The sequence below is a fragment of the Falco punctatus genome (genome assembly GCF_963210335.1).
Source record: "Falco punctatus genome assembly, chromosome: 7".
NCBI classification, from domain to species: Eukaryota; Metazoa; Chordata; class Aves; order Falconiformes; family Falconidae; genus Falco; species Falco punctatus.
The window spans coordinates 52,459,020-52,476,988 of record NC_137587.1 but is presented as its reverse complement, the minus strand read 5'-3'; the positions used below and the strand labels follow the sequence as shown (position 1 = coordinate 52,476,988).

The 17,969-nt window shown below is 38.6% G+C and overlaps 1 protein-coding gene across 6 annotated transcripts in view; it reads right to left on the bottom strand.

The window, feature by feature from the left end:
- The window catches only part of OTUD7A (OTU deubiquitinase 7A), a 138,094-nt gene that overhangs the window by 43,060 nt on the left and 77,065 nt on the right, over positions 1 to 17,969 (bottom strand). For 4 of the 6 annotated variants that reach the window (XM_080395578.1, XM_080395580.1, XM_080395575.1 and 1 more), the window contains exons 5-6: positions 14,321 to 14,479; positions 11,240 to 11,394 (exon numbers count right to left, since the gene is read on the bottom strand). In XM_080395578.1, the coding sequence (XP_080251704.1) occupies positions 11,240 to 11,390 (151 nt within the window). In that variant the 5' untranslated portion in view covers positions 11,391 to 11,394; positions 14,321 to 14,479. Of the gene's footprint in view, positions 1 to 11,239; positions 11,395 to 14,320; positions 14,480 to 17,969 lie in introns of those variants that run through there. The other 2 variants (XM_080395577.1, XM_080395579.1) reach the window with 2 other exon arrangements.

Here is a 17,969-nt window from a genome sequence, read left to right as displayed (position 1 = left end):
GAAAGAATATTCTTACTGAACAATTATTTCCAGAACAGCTGCATGTGCCATGTAAGTCAGCAGGTGTAAAACTTAACAGAACTGAGTGGTCTCTGCTTTAAAACCAATTGTTTCTAGTGTGGAGGAAAAAAAACCAGCAAAGTGCAGCTAAGTAAGGAATGGCAGACACACTCTGAGGGCGGTACTGACGTCTTAGTGTCAGAGACAGCAGGCATCTACGTGAAAGGGAAAATAAAATATAACCTCAGTTACAGCCTGAACCCAGCCAAGGGTTTGTTCGCCCAAGTATTGTTTTAACATATCACTACTTTATTGAGTTTTAAATAAAATAATATATTGCATAGTTCTAAAAAACCCCGAACAGTACAACTATATAGTGCTTTCTACTGGAAGGTCTCTTGGAAAACTTTCCGTGACTTCCTGACAAAGTCTCGACTCCTTTCTTTTAATAGATACATTTCCAGCTCACTCCCCATTTTAATACGCTGATCAGCTTGAAAGCTGAAATCTGAAAGCAGAAGAGCACTAGAAATTTTTGACTGCTGCTTTAAACCATATGCTTCAAGACTATCACCTATTGTAATTTTTTAGATGAGAAATACATTCTGCCTTCATAAAGATAAGTAGGGGTAGCACCACTCAGGTTTTACAATAGTTTTCATAGCCCATAGCTGTATTCACCCTTGTTTTCTGGAAAATAAGGGTCCATGTTTTATTTTATTTTTTTAATCTAGCCTTTCTCTAGTCTTCAGCTTGATTGTGCTGTGAGGAGAAAGTGACTTAATGCTCTGCAGCACATGAGTAATTCTTGCTTGCTCAATGTTAAGCATGTGCTTTGTCAGATCACAGTATGTACTCTCTAATAACAAAAATCAGGCCCATTAGGCAGCCTACACTAGCTGTGCAGATACGAGATTCTACATCTTCCAGGCAGAGAATATTCAGACAGCAAAACCTGAGCAACATGCTATTATTTGGCCTTTGGGTTTTTTGCTTTTTATCATTTTAGATACAACAACGTAGCTTAGCGGAGCTGTGACAGTTAATATATCTATTGTCTTTCACTTCTTAAATCAGATATAATAAAACTAGAGGACATTTATCATTAATTAGTAAGAATAGCAACCATGCAACTATTATGTACTCCCCCCCACCAAGCTTTCAAATATCCACCTACTCCAATATGTTAAAAAGAATATTCGAAAGGTCATCAGCAATTCTTGATTTAATGATAACCAAAATGCTAGAAAGAATGCGATTTGAGATGGGCAACTGGGAGAGAGTAAATGGTAAGGACCACAAAGAAGGGCAACTTGCAGCAACAACATATGCGCAGGACTTCAGCAAAGGAAGTTCAGAAGGGGCAGTAAATGCTGCCTAAAGCTATACAGGAGCAAAAACATGTAGGAAAAAGGATGCAGAAGAGGAAGGTTAAACAGAATTAAACAAATTATGATGCAGCCCATGTTCACAGCTAACAAACTGCTGGTGCATATATCTAAGAAATAGAAGCGATAAAAATATCCAGTAAAAATTAACGTGAAATTTTCACAAAACAACAAAGGAAAAAAAAGTAAGCTAAAATGCTACACAGCTCACAGAGAAAGCAACGTGGACAAGATTACAGAATGATGCATTTCTGAAAATAAAAATGTGATCTATTGAAGCACAAAAAGATGAGGAAACAACAAGACACTAAGCTGAAAGGAAGAAAGACTCATTTTTCAGTGTGACAAATACAAGAAAGAAAAAAGGTATTTTGGGGAGATGGCAGTAAAACTAAAATAGACCCACGTTTGGAATTTTTAACCATTCTAATCAGATACAATATCTGCCCATCTACTTTACATTTAATGCCAGTTTTGCTCTTAATGAAACACACTTGAATGCAATGCCATTTAGAAAACTTTTTTTTTTAAAAAAAAAAAAGAGACTACTGAAGAACCAGTACCAACAATGTAACTTTCAAGGTTTTTGCCACTATTTCTTAAATATTTTACTATCATTGTCTGTATTTTTTACTAGTGAATTTGAAGAAAATTACACTATTACTAAAGCTAATGCAAACCACCCACAGGAAAAAAAGGTCTCCCTATTAAAAACAAAATATTCAAAATTTAACAAAGCATCCCTGCCCACAGAACAGGGAAAATCTTGCCGTCAGACAAAAATTTTCTTTTCAGTATCATCCCAATCATTACTACTCTTTCCAATCTACTGCAGAGAGCACGCCTCTGTGACTCAGAGCTGCTCCACACCAGGGTACAGAAAGGTGTTCTTGCCAAACAGCTGTCCCACAAATGCAAAGCATCAGCTGTCAGGAGGTGCATCATCTCCATCTTTTAGCCCATTTAATGGAGCCAGTGTTTTACATGAGACTATACTGTGGATCACTAACAAATCAATTACACAGGTATAGGAATTTTCAGCAGTAATGCTTGATTCATGTAGCCCTCCCCTTGTGAGGGTGAAAACTACCTGTAAGGATGTACAATCTGAAATGTTTACAAATGCCAGATACAAATCTATTATTTAGCAGGCTGTGTAACATATTTCTAAAAACAAAACCCAGGGTTCTTAATCCACCTGTATCTAATATTTAAAATTGTGATTACAGGCACAAGGCAGAGCTATCATCTAACTAAACAGTAATTTCAGCTTCAACTGCAAAATCTCTTTTACTTCTTCAGTTATTGTTAGCATTGATAATACTAGGAGATCTTTTACTGGATACAAGCTATTTAATAAATCCAGGAGCTTTCAGTGACTGTGCTAGAAAGGCATTTGAAGAAATGATAAGGAGTTCTGTCTTTCAAGATTGTCGATCGACTGATAGTTTTCACCAACATAAAATGATCCTGATTTTGTGCCACTAGGCCAGTGCACAATGATTAATTTTTTTTTTTTAATACATATACAAAAATTTAAATCCCCTAGACTTGACAATTTGTTAAGATACAGAGTCTACCATCAGCTTCTTTCCCATGTAAGGAAGTCTGCTCTTGCAAACCAACTGCTAATAAAGCAATCCACAAGTTCAGTTTAAATGCAGTCATTTCTTCCTATTTGGCCTGAAGTAGATTAACAAGTATTACCAGGCATAAGACAAGAAGAGGAACTCAAGATCAGCTTTATTCCTTCTGAAAAACCTAAGTGCAAAACTAGGATAAAATTAGACCATAAGTTTCAAAACAAGATTTAATTTTGGTCTATGTTCTCAAAGGCAAACAATGTAGCAAGGACATTTTGTTAACATTTGCCTCATTTTCTGCTAGATTGCAAAGTCACTCAAAGCTGAACAGACAGCTGGAAATGACAATTTTGATCTCTGCATAACGAGACATTGGTAGCAGCTCAGCTTCCTCTTCCCTTTGCCAAGCCTTCCACCAGAGAACTAAAAAAGGAACTGTCTGAGGGAGAGAAGAATAAGAGACTATTTTGGGGGAGTTAGCTTTGAACACTCAATCACATGACAGTACTGTAAATTTCTCTCTCCCTTTCCATTAATCCCATGCTTTCCTTTGAATTCCACCCGTATACACTGTTCTTTGAGGAGGCATCTATCTACTGCATCTCTCATTCTCCACGGGGTCAGTCTCCTCTACCACACACACTTTGTGACTGGAAAGCCAATTGCCTGATTTCTGAATTAATGGTGAACTGCGTATACCTCGATTAAGCACTAATAAGGCTGGCAAATTAAGTGAGGGCTGAAATCCAACTCTCTGGGTAATAAATGGAAAACTTGTAGCATCTAGATGGCCCTACATTAGTACGTTTTCATGCCATCAAACTAAAAAGGAAGGCAAAACGCACTACGAAACCTGCCACTCGGCTCGCCCCAACTTCTGCTGTGTTCACCCGGTTCTCCTGACTAAAACGTCTCCAGTTCTTCTACTACAGGTTGGGGAAAATGGGTTGGAGTTTGGTATACAATTTATAATGATAATACTCACGTAACATTTCTTTCAGTTCTTTTGCACAGCAATTGATAGGTTAGTTTTAAAGGGAAAAATGAAATTATCTAGAAAAGTTTGGAAATGGGCTCATTTTAGACTCACTTCCTTTCAATGCTTTAGGTTTGGAAATGTATTATCTGTTCACCTTTTTGAAAATTGAGGCACTGATATTTGCAAAAAGAGAATAATGACCAATGCTTCCTAGAACAATCAGACCACATCTCAGAAAAAGCATTTCCTGAATGCATAGCATAAAACTGCACATGCAGCACTCAAGAAGTCAGGTCACATAGAACAAACGCAGTAACAGTTTCAGGTTCTCCAGCAGAATTGCAGAGGCTCATGCATTCTTTATTTCCACATGGGGACTGATAAACAAAAACTTGTTCAGTAAAGGAGCAGTTTTTAAAAAAATAATGGAAATAGTACCTTCATCCATAATCAGCTTATTAGGAAAAGTAAGTAAATTTGAAAGAACATGTATTAGTGAACAGGAAAATATCAACAGGGGATCTGAAAAGTTGGTTAGAAAATATGCAAAACAAAAATAATCTTAAAATGGAGAGGAAGTAAAGTTTCTCAAAATGTAATACCTTCTCTGCATAATCTCACATACAGAAGTATGCTTTCAGTTCTTGGGTAAAAAACTCAAAGTGGTGAATAGTATCTCAAAAGAGATATGAAATTAAACTGGTGAAAGACTCAGGAAGCAATCATCCAAAACTGAAAGTGAAGCTGGAAAATAACATTTCTAAGAAACAAGTAGTTTAGCAAACGTGTACAATCCACTAATATATATTAGACAGAGCTAATACTTGAAATTTAGCAGTATTAATTTATAATTAAAGTTATAAGCATCTTAATAAATACAGAAGTCAAATATTAGGGTTTTCTACCAGATAACCATTAAAATGTTTTAAGTTGCTTTTGTTTTCATAAATGTAACAGCACAAGGCAAGACTATGCTCTTGGCATTTATTGGAGGTAAAAAGATTTCAGATCTCTGATTTCTATTTCTTTTAACTGGAATCAAGGGGGAAAACTGAAAGTATGATGAAATTTGTCACATACTTTTATTTTTACTTTTTTTTAATCCATTCATACATCCACATTAAATTACCCCATAAATTATTCCTGTGCTGCACTAGGCATATCAAGAGAAAGTGTTGGCTATTAAAATCAATGGCAACTACTAGTACTTAAGCAGAATTATTTTCGCTGATATGTATCAGCATACGCAGAACACATCTGTGAATGAGATTAAAAGCTGAATACATATTTTCAGCAACCAAGAGCTAAACAATTCACCACTGAAAAATAAAATGGAGGGAAAAGAAAATGGGTATCAAAAGCAGAGAGACGTGAAACAGTGGTGTTGGTCGTCTGTACAGTCAAAGAGATCAGAAGCCCATCTTCCAGGTAGTGAAGACTGAGAAGAACAGACAACCTCATTCTGATGTGGAATTTTGCTACAACCTTATACATACAAGTGGATTTTAAAAGAATATTCTGCCCTTCCGGAGTGTTTATTTTCAAAAATGAGGCCAGTCGACGAAAACACAGAGTGCTTCCATTTAATGGAAGAATACTTTTACAGTAATATGGAATGACCTATGACCTTCTATACCCCAACGTGTATCCTTTTTTTAACGTATATGCTTGCCTTCAACCATCTAGTTTCCTATAGCTATTAAGTTCCTCATGGAAAACAGCACAATAATATCAACAACCGTAGGTTTCCAAATAGGGATAATATATACTGGAAGAATATACAGGGAAATAGAATTGGTAATAATCTTATCCTGGTGAACAAGATTCAATGTGAGATTTGAATGCAGTTTTAAATAGTGGTTTTAAACTTAGGAGAATATACAGAGGTTTACACTGTGTTCTTGGATACTTCTAGTTCAAAATGAATGTTCTGTCTCAAGGAATTATATGAAAGGTTGTTAGAGGAAGATTTACAGTGATGGGAATGCTCTTGTTTTCAGTTTTCAGGCAGGCTGACTGAATAAAACTGTCATGGGGTTTTTTTGGAAGACAGACAAACTTCTACAGTCTTCCTTCCTCCTGAATGAAAGTGCACAGAGACAACACCTCAGGTCTGTGGGTCTGTAGCAGATGTTTTTGATAGAAAGTGATCTGCTTCAAGCATATCTGATTCCTGAACTATCACACTATGTAATGTCAGATCCAGTTTCCATGTCCCCTGAGTCAAATGCTACTTGGAGAGCCAAGCAACTGTCACAGTCACTCTCCACTCTATAATTCGCTGACATATGTGGTGCTCATATATTCTCCCCAACCCATGATTTTATTTTTTGTCTAGTACAGTCAGCAAATAGCTTTTGGTGTCCTTTTATCTGCATAGGGACATATTAATCATTCTTTGGTTGACTCATAATTATTAACATAAAAACATCAGGATTTATGATGTCTTGGAGATGCCATGAATTTGAGGACACTTATTTTTAGATGCGCAGGCTCTCAAAAGGTAATTCCTGCTGGGTGTTTGCTTTAAAGTCTCTGCAAGATTAGAGACAAAGGTGTAAATAGATATCAATAAAGTGTTCTCCCTAGAGTCCTAAACAAAGATGAACACTGCAAAGTCTTGTAATCATAACCAAGCTGAAAGATCTGTGCTTCCCATTTTAATAATTCAGCCATAACAGTAGCTAAAAATCTAGCAGGGCTGTAGAAAGCTGTTCTTCAACTGAAAAGCACAATGGAAGTATTCTGGGTGGTCCAGGACAGCATTCAGCCAAAGAAAGCAAGGAGTGCTGAGTAAAGGGAGGAAAAGCCCTTCAGTATATGAAGTACAGAAAGGTACCAAGAACAAGCAACCAAAACCAAGCATGAAGTGTTCTATGCATAAGACGTTGCCAGCAACTAGCAAAGTAGACAAAAATTCCTACAGCTTCTGATGGAAAAGACTCTGATGTGGAGACAGATCATCTGGAGAAGTCAGCCCAGAAATAGCTCACTCAGCTATTGCTCAGGCACGCAGGCACACTGTGGGCACAAGAAAAAAATTTATACTAGTACAGAGAAGGGTAGATGAGAGCCTCCTGAGTTCGGAGCTGAGAGAGATAAGATGCTGTTTGGGTGAGCTGTACATAATCCCCATGAAAGGGCTTTTCTCATGATCTCAGCTACCCTGGGTTCTCATCCTAAAGTGGGCATGCAGTTATTGCAACGTTCAAAAGCAAGGGGCAGGGGGGGAACGGGGGCAGAAATGGGAGAGAGGAGTGTTCACACTTTAAAGCTACAAAGTCATTCTAAGGTCTCATTAAACTGAGTTACTAAAGCATCCACAGCACATCAGAGAGCAGAATAAATTTGATTACTCATATGATTGTATATCTTCAGTCGATGCATATGAGTAATAAGGTAAACCATTTGGTGCAACCAAAACCTCTGCTTGAAAACTATGCATAATCTATCCTTTACAATATACCAGTTATCCAACTCGATATGACTATAAATCTAACATTCTTTGCTATGCTAAATTATTATTTAACACAAATGGCGTGCATTTATAAAATACATCCAGTCATAAATATTGGCAATGCCATATTCAACAGCTGGAAAAAGGCCTCAGTTTTGAAATATTTATATACAGTTTAATAAAAAAATAATCACAGAATCAATCAAAATACATAGGTCTATGACATATCAGATTCTAATCTCAAGTTTCAAAAGTTTTCTTTAACAGCAGAAATGGGCTGTTTATCAATCAACAATTTATCAGAATAAACTGTAATGGAAGGAAGCTCCTTTACAACACTCAAAAAACCAGAAAAAAGCCTCAAGAAAACTCAGACAATAAGACAGATGACTTACTGAAGTGCAGGTCTATGTGCCATTAGGTGCTAAGCCCTTTCTGCCTCCACAAACCTTTACTTGTACTTTCTCCTAGTCTGTACATGTAAATTCCCAAAGCTGTATCACATAAACAGCGAACAGCAAGTAACCTACAACTGGCCTAGGAACGAATCACAAATTGTGCACTGGACAAACACAAACTAAGCCATTTCTAATGCAATTTTATCCACCAATGAATGGCTGACTAGACATATAAGGTTTTTCCTAAATTTAGACTTAGCACTGTAATGAAAAAAAATTAATTTTCCACACAGAACTAAGAAAACTCCATTTTTAATTTTGATGCAGCTGAAAAAGTCTGCATTTACATCCATTTTCAGATGTGCATGACAAAGTTTCTCATACCATTGAAATAATGCCTTTAGTTAAGATTTTAAGTCTGTGAAATCTGAACTACTTAACAGGTAAGCAACTGCACAGAATTCTAGAATTGGTAACTGAAATGGCAAACCGAGCATTGACTTGACTACAAGTTCCCTGTGTAATACTAAAGCAAACCTGGCCAAAGATACAATCAGTGGCATGTGCAATGTAATTGCAAAGCAGCAATCTCTGCACTAGAAAGATACATGCCAAAATAGCCAAAACATTTCTGTATACATTCTTCTGAATGGTAGAGAAAATAGAGAGACAGAAAGTGAATCTTAGAGCTCAACATGTTTAGCTTATCAAAACTGGATAGAAAAGCGATTGGTTTATAGTATTATTTATTTTAGGATAATAATAGCTGGCAAAAAGAACCAAACACAAATAAATTAGAACCAATATATGTGTATGATTGTATATATATCTTTTTGAAAAATTTCTTTCTATCTTCATTTCAAATCAAGAACGGACACTTTCTTGAAGATACGCATCAAGCACAAAAAGCAGAATGTTTTAGTGAGACAAGTAAGTGTGCTCAATATGAAGTTCAACAGAAAAAAAACTGCAAGGATTTTACCAGCAGGACAGGTAGAGTATACAAACATCAACAGAGCCAATATTTAGGACAGCTTCTGGCAATTTAGAAAATCTATATTCAATCTATAGATTTTTAGCTATTTGTACAACAGTAAGTGTGTATTTAATTCACTCATTTGTTGCCAGGGAGAACATCAAATATTGTGCATAATACTATCCTTATGCATCTACAGGACAATCAAAGCAAAACAATTAATTTATTAACATAATTTGATAAGGAGCAGAAACTGGTATCCTTGATTGTCTCCAGGGTAGTGAAATTCAGGAAATTTCCCCCAGAAGATGAACGAAAGAAAGAGTATTAGAAATGGCTCTGAAAAAGATGTGTACACTCCGTAGAAGAATTTCATGAACGTTCAGTCTGAGCAAGTTATAAAAACCTGTGAGCAGATCAGAAAGAGAGAAGGGCATGGGACCCTCAAAGAACTAGCCAAAACTTATGATGTCATGAAAATGAGTCTATACAAGAAGCTTTTTTGGCTCAAGGTTTTCTATGACAGTCATTTTGGGGCTACAAACTACAACCAAATCTTGAAATTTCTCAAAAATGTTTGTGCACATCTGTTTTCAAATTCTGAATTCAAGATATTATACAGACATCATCAATCCAAGACCAGGTGCAATACATTTGCTACAGCCTTGTGCACCATGGTGTGGAGGCTTGCTCTTCTGAATATTGTTTACCTTTAAGAAGTTACCTCATGAGTGTCAGTGATGTTCACAGAGCCCAGAGCATCTACACACTGTGACAACTATGAAAGACAGTTGTAATGGTGTAAGGGCAGCAGTTCCTCCTGTGTCTTTGTTAAACACATGAGAAACCACTGGATCAATTACTGTCCCCCAGCATAACATATGGCCAGTGTTAGAAGCTGTTACACCAAATGCAGCCACAACTACATGTGCTGAAATGTTGCTGTGAGCACATCTTGTCCAAAACTACCAACAATCCCTTTTACTTTGATAAATTCCTTTGTAGGAGGAAATAATTTGAGCTAGGTGCATATGTCTATTAGCTTGTTCAGAATAATTAAATTGTTTATTGCGTATATCTTTATTAATATATATGGTGTGAGTTTATTCATCAAAACAAATAAGAAGTAAACCAGATTTTTTTTCTAAGTTTATTTTCTAAATTCTAAAATGTTCTAAATTTATTTGGAAGCATTATCCTTTATAGAAAGGAAAACAAGCTAAGTAGCTCTTCTAAACCATCTCTGGTATGTAGGAACACTTCTTCAAATTTTGGCAATACTCTATCAGCACAATAACTGACAATCTGTCTTGGTATTGCTAAGAAAAAACTTCTCATATTCGTTTTCAAAAAGACCAACAGACAAAGACAGACTCTAGGCTACAATAACAGGTTGATCAAATCAGACAAAACAGCGATCTCTTCAATATAGTGAGCCAATGATGGTACCCATAGCTAGGTATTCTAAGGTTTTATTACATGTAACACAGATGACCTGGGAAACTCTACAAAATTATGTGTATGTCATTCCTTATTACTGAAAAATCCAGAATAAAAAAAAAGAACTTACAGCAAAATCTAAAACTTTTAGCATAGTATGATAAAGTGAAATTGCTCTCACAAAAAGGATATATATACCCTGATGTATACTTTTAAGTCTGCTGTGGCTGTTCAGTAGTTACTTTCATTTAACACACCATTTCTTAAAGCATATTAATATAAAAAAACAAAACAAACCGAAACAGAAAACAACTTTCAGGGAAGAAGTCCAGTGTGCATGTATCAAGCCCCCAGAATCACCTTGCAATTTACATAGGTATTGCCTACTCATGTCTAACTCCCACCTTCACAATTGTTAGCCCACATAAGAAATGAACAAAAATAACTATTACAAAATGTCTTCAAGTATCAAGTGACTTTCCATTTTTAAGCTTATAAGTTTAAAACTACTACAAGAAAATAAAGACCTAGTTATTTCTCTGATACGGCTTCTTAGATGCTTTTCAACCTAGCCGTTTGACTCCCATACCCTGAAGTTTAGGTACACATGTTAATCACTGGGCCCCCAAAATATCTCTGGTTCTCTATCACAGTTAAGACTATTTCAGACTAAACTTAGCTGCTCTGCACAGTAAGCCGGAACATTTACAACTATTTTCAGGATGCTGAAAATTACAAAATTCAGCTAAAGCCCCCTCCCCTCCTCCACGGCACATACACTTTCAAGGCATGACTGTTAATAACCTAAAATACAGCAACCTAACATTAAGAACATTTTAAGGCTTTTGCTGAAAACACCTACCTTAGTATAGTCTACTGTCAGCTTATTTCAAGAGCTGACTTACTAGTGAAGATGCTAAGAAATGTCTGTTTCTATAAATGGAGCTTTCTTTTTACGGCTGGTTCTTGCTTTAAGCAAGCAGGGAACACAGGAAATTTTTGTGTCCTGAAAGCTTACCTTCCAGTAAGTCTCTTGCCAGACCTGGTTCTGCCCCTGTGGACCGAACAAAGTCTGACAGGACTGCATCCATATCAAGAGTCATGTGATCATTCAGAGATGCTGCCAGACATGCAGCAGCCGCAGGACTCACTGGTCGGCTAGAAGACATCCATCTGTGCCAAGGAGAAAAAGCAACAGGATTTTAGAATGTACCCTAAATGGATGTAAACCACATTTTTCCTATCTTCCCCAAACATGACTACTACAAATGCTAAGACATTCAAGTTACAGCATATTAAAATAAACAGTATTTGTCATCCATCTCTGCCTTAGCCTAGAAGCTGTTGATCACTCACACTACAAGGTTTTCTCTTTCTTAACATTTCAGATTTTTATTGATTTTTCTTATGTGCAGCTTGTAAATAATTCTGCAACTCAAAGACTCCAATCCAGCTAAACACAGGCACTGTTCATACACTGTAGTTTAGCAAGTATTTAAATGTTTGGCTAGCCTAGAACTCTTTTGCCTTACAGAGATCAGTATTTGTTCTTGTATTTGCCTTGTCAATACCACTTCTGCAATTTATAGTTTCTTCACTGTACTGGGTCTGGCTGGGATGGAGGTCATTTTCTTCATTAATTTGCCAGAATTGTGGCTAAACCGGTGTTGATAACACCTCAATATTTCAGTCATCGCTAAGCAGTGCTTACACAGCTTCAGGCCTTCTCCACCCCCCCAGTGACCAGGCTGGGGGTAGACAAGAGGCTGGGAGCAGGACAGCCAGGACAGCTGACGACGGCTGACCAAAGGGATATTCCAGACCATATAACATCATGCTCAGCGGTAAAACCGGGGCAGAGTCTTTCCAAACTAGCCTTTGCTCAGAAACTGGCTGGCCATCAGTCTGCTTGTGAGTGGTGGTGACTTATCGTCTTGGCGTCACTTGCTTTTCCCATCCCCCCCCCTCTTTCCTTCACTTTAATGAGTGTATCGTGATCCATGATGGGGGTTTTCTTGCTTTTGCTGTTTCGATTCTCTCTCCCATCCCGCTGTGGGGTGAGGAGAGTGAGTGAGCAGCTGGTAGGTGCTTAGCTGCTGGCTGGGGTTGGAAACTCCAGGTCTTTATACATCCCACTCTGGGATTTGTTAATGGTCACTTTCAGCTTTTGCTGTTTGCTGTGTTATCACTTCAGGTTTTGTTGTCTGAGAGCTACGACAAAAGCACTAGCCTTGAGTCTAATCTGGTGTTTGGCCCATGTATTGCTGCCATCCCAGTACTCTAGGAATCATCTCATGGAGTCAGTTGACAGTTACAGCTTTCTCCTCCAGGAGCAACTTCCTGTGGAAATTAAGAATGTCATCTCCTCCTCCAGGGCCGATGTTTCCTGCCTCATTACGATGGCCCCTCGGTTTCTGAAAGCTCCCTGTGTATCTGCGGAAGGGTTACGCCTGTCAGCCAGGCGGGCACATTATCACCTGGTCGCTGTGCCACTGGGGTACCGAGGCCCGCAGTCAGAAATCGGAGGGTAGGGAAGCGCAGCAGCTGGCAGCCCTGGCTAAGGACCAGGGAATCGGCAACGGGGCTGGAAAAGGGGCAACAATCCACAGCTCTGGAGGCAGCTCCTGTTAGGCATGAAGGCAAGGTATTCCCTCAGGCTACTAAGGCAAGCGGACCACCCCTGAGGAAGGTATCCATTATCTGAGGGAATCAGTGGTGGTGGAGGTGATTTACAGCAACCTGGATAACAACCAGTCCTCCAAAGATCTGGACAAAACCCAGTGCATGTGGGTCATGTGGCGGAAGTTTGTATGGAACACGCTGACACCATATGCCAGCACCCTGGCGGTAACAGACTGGACAGACACCAAGGTACCAACTGTGGAAAGACTGGCTGTAGTTACATCTTCAGTGGAGAAGCTACCCCCCCAAAACCACATCAGAAACACCTGCAACACACACATGGTATAAACACTCGGACAAACTGATGCCCTGCTGGAACAGGCAGAAAGGAAGGGTCTGGCAGGATTTCACCCCTGTTCCTCTGAGAGATGCAATTAAGAGTACTAATTAACACAACCAGGGACACAAAAGCCTTTACTGGTTTTATATCTAATTCACTATGCCCCCCCAAAAAAACCCCCAACCCAACCCAGCCACCTATCCAGGGCTTTCTAAAAGAGTTATTATTGCAATACCCACTTAAACATAAGACAAAAGCACCACTTTTTTTTTGCACAAGTGGAGGTTTCCTTCCTGGAAGAATTTGTTTGTCCTGAGGCACAGCGACAGCAGCCTACCACAAGAAAACCAGCACCCCAACAATATATCATTGCACCGGGTGCCTGTGGCCAGGCTCTGGTACCAGGGGCTGCAGGGCTGCCCTCTGTGGGGAGGGGGCTCCACCAGTTCCAGCTGACTCTGCAAGAACCCACAGTTCAGCCAAGCTGGTGGCACCTCTCTAAAAACACTCCTACTTCACAGGAAGGCAGAAGGCTGATTTTAAAAGGAAGAGGAAAAACAAGGCACTGATATTACAGTAATTTATAAGTTTTACTTGTTTTATTGTTTTATTTTGTTGTACGGTCATCTATTGATGACCAACACTATAGCTACTGTACAGTTTTTACTATTTTTAAACAGTCTGTGGGGGCAATCTTACTAGGGTACTCTGTTGGGGGCACAGTCATCTGGGGACCCATTAGGAAGCAGATTGTGTTTTGACTCAAGTGAAATGCGACACAATGTCCAGCACAGGAGGCTTTCTTGCCAAATGCATGGCTAACAAAATACATATGCCCTACCGCATTTTCTACCTACTTTTCTGATCCTGGAAAAGTGAAAGCCATCCTTCTAGGCAATATACTCTACAAATATCAAATAAAAATTAAAGCAGGCACTTCAAGAGTAGCTGGTGTTAGACAAGCTATTAAAGACGGCTGGCATTCAAAACACACTAACTCTGTAGTTCTATCCTGCCTGCACCGCTGCAAAACTAGTGCAAGGCAAAGGAAACACAATGAAGTTAAATGATACACAACATACTCAGAAGCATATGTTTTACTTTCATGCTTGTTATTCATCATCAGTCAAAGTTTACCTTTGAACATGAATTAGATTTTTTTCCCGTTAATTCCTCCTCACAGGCTCAGTTGGAACTTTACCATGTGCCAAGGGTAAGGACTAGCATGGAGATTTCCTACTGGTAGTAGATGATATTGGTTGGCTCTTGCTTGTACCACAGCTACAGAGAAATAAACTGTGAAAAAAATTGGAAACCAGTTGATTTCACTGTTCCCCAAATGAAACACACTCCTTTCCTACTCCACGTGCAATTACCTGGTTATATTTTACCTTAAAAATGGAATGCCTTTTTTTTCTCAGAAATTGCCCTTTTCTGCAAGTACTTATCTCAGCTAAAATACAAACATGATTTACCTTCTGCCCCAGGAAGGTGGGGTCGTTTTTTCAGCCTCATCCGCCAGGACTGCCTGCAAAACTCAATTTACCCCAACAAGTTGGAAGTGTGTGGGCTATGGTTACACAATTACCTATTTTTCAGTATCAAAGCAGATTACACTCTTACTAATCTTACCCAATCACAGTCTTCTGGCCCCTACAATGTACCATGTTTTATACTATTTATACAGCTGTATATTGGGGCTGCATGAGGGTGGCAGGGGAAGCGATCCTTGCCCCTCTATTCAGCCCTGCTGAGACTCATCTGGAGCACTGGTCCATTTCTGGTGGCCCAACACAAGAAAGACGTGAACATACTGGAGCAAGTCCAGTGAACTGGACATCTGGATCCCACTGGACCAGGGAAAGACTTCTGAAATGTAACATAATGAAAAAGTAGTAGCAGAAGGAAAGCTGGAGATATTGAGGAGGCAAGTTAAAAAAGGAGCGCTGACACTTCAGGAAGAGAACTACTTTAATGGATTATGGCCAAAGTTGGCATCTAAGCTTTGTAGCAACTGAATATATTTCAATGCAAATGCAGAACAAAAATGCTACTTTTATTTAAAAAAAACCAAAACCCAACAACTCATACATGGATCCACTGTACTAAACAGCACTAACATCCTTACAAAAAGATCACCAGAAACTGAATACAATTCATTTCTTTAGTGACTTGGAAAAAGAATGAAATAAGTCTTAACCAGCAGGATGAAAACATATGGATCAAGCTAAAAGAACCTACTTCAGGTGAATGATACAAAGCATTACTGAATTTCAGATAATCAAAAGTGACTCAGTAGTATGATGACTGCTAAATTAAAATGTACCAGCTGGGCACTCAAGTACAGTCACTATGTGTGGGGGCCAGACTGCTCATAAATTTGGAAAACTGAAGTGCTTATCAGTCTGAAAAGTCATTTCATGAGTTGTCTCAGTATCAGCATTACTTCAGTATTTTCACCGGTAGTATTGAAAAGCTATCCTTTTAACAGCAGAAAATCAGTCTCTTTCTGCATTTATGACACCACCCCATCCCCTCAAAATTGCCCCTTGATTACGTCATCATCAGAACATATACAGTAACCGTGTCAACAGACACATTTAATTCTTAACTCATCCCAGCAAAGGTTATATAAGCTGCCTGCAAGGATCTTTACTACAAAAGAGGTTCTTTCTGGTAAGGCAGAAATTTCTTTATATAGAAAAATGGTAATATCTGTGCATTGACAGCTGCTGGAAACACAGCCACATGCAACAGAGCCAGAGATAAAGCTAGCTGTTGTTTTACTGAAAAACAGTAATTTAAATAAAATACTAGCCACATTACATTATATAACGATAAACAGCTGTACAGGTAGAAAACACCTGTCTTGCGTTGGGTGCCAAGGTATCACACCCAATCCAGACCTTACAAATCCATGACAGTGTGAGGAAAAAGTTTTTTAGTTGAAATCTCCCTCAATGCCTGTGCACTATGCTTTATAATTCTCTAGGCTCTGGGTCCTGCAGCTGTGCTTAGAGCACCTGTACAAAAATATCGATGCTATTTAATTCTTCCTGTTACTCATCAGACCTTAAATTAACAGCACAACATAGATTAATAGTGTTTATCCAGACAGATGCATCTGAAAAGATGGAAGAATCAATGACAAAACGTGTTAATGAACGTTAAAACTGAAAGAAAGCAGAACAAACCCAGCACTGGTTAGCTGTGTTGAATTACCTCAAAATGAAATAAGATCTACAGGACTGTGCTGACTGGGGCCGGACTCCTGCACCGTCTCCATGCAAACTCCAAATTGCAACAGTGCTGAATTAAGTACATCCAATGTTGTAAGAGACAATTACACATGCAAGTGAGAAGCAACCAGCTGTGGAAACTCATTCCTCATCTGCTGGTAAGGCCTCACAAAGTCCCTGAAACATTAAAAACTGAGTGGGGTGCTACCAAACCCACAAATATTAACAGCTATAGTACAACGAAAACACAAACAAAATACCCCTACAAAAACCCTCTCCAAATCTCAAATGCTACTTTTCCTACTATCACAATATTTTACTGCTAGTACTAGCTACTAACCATGTACTAACTATTTTTTCTTTTTTTTCATGCAGCAGACATCGTCCCTCTACCCTGTTTTGAAGTCATAATTGTCACAGGTGGCAGGTGGTCTGGCTGTTACTTGTACTACCTCACCCTGAAGAAAAACTTACAAAATGTCTGAATTATGCATGTTCTACACTCTGAAAGCAAGGAGCAGAGTTAGTAGGATCCTCCTGGTACACATCTGAACTAGCACTACTTTTTTTTCCCATAGGAAGTAGTTTTCTCAGCTCTCTAGAATTTAGAGAAAGAAAAGCCCAACATCCCCCCTGCCAAACAAAAAAGAAGTCTTCAAAGAAATATTATCTTTGTCAGAAAATTACTATCAGCTCTGAAAACCCGCTCAGATGGAATAGTGAAAACTACTAAGCAAAAAAAGAACATAAATTGCAAAGGAGGAGGCAGTGACTCAGAAGCCAGGTGGCTGCCTGACCTTACTGTTATTACCAGGTGAACACAGTCTCTCCTCACCTACAAACCCATCTCAACCCCCTTTGCTCTGGTCAAAGCATTAACCAAACTTACGCTTCACTTATACACACCTGGAGGAGTTCTAACACAACCATCCATGTTATAGCCACCTGCCAACACGCGTCACTCCCCTTGCAGTTAACAGCATTGACACACATACCAGCTTGCAGTTTTCCTCTCAAATGTGCCCCACATGAGACACAAACCACATTTTGAACATTCTTGACCCTCAAAACACAATGAAGACCTTGGTTGTCACTCACTTTCTAGCCAGATTTCTTCCCTAAATAATTTCTTCTTTATCAATGCAAACACAAAAGGCAGTGAAAGGGGGTAATTTGTTGCATATTGTAAGAAAAGGCATTTTTAAAGTATTTAAAAAAAGAGATACTGATTGCTTCTAAATGCTAAGATGGTTTAATAGGACTTGAAATCAATTTAATATGAACTCATTTGTATTTGATCTTTTCTTTTCCTCTAAGTACCTCTCTCAAAACTGAGCCATACTTGGAAGCAGTTTTCATCTGAATCTAAATTTGACTTCTTCAAAATCAAATAGCTTCAGCCAGTTAAACAACATGAAGGTGTGGGTTGGTGGTTTTTTTACCAAAGAAGCAGAAACAGATGCACAGGGCTAACTAATAAAGAAAGCAAGTATGTTAAAACAAATCCCATGCGTCCAGAATACAAACAGCTGACAAAACAGAAGTGA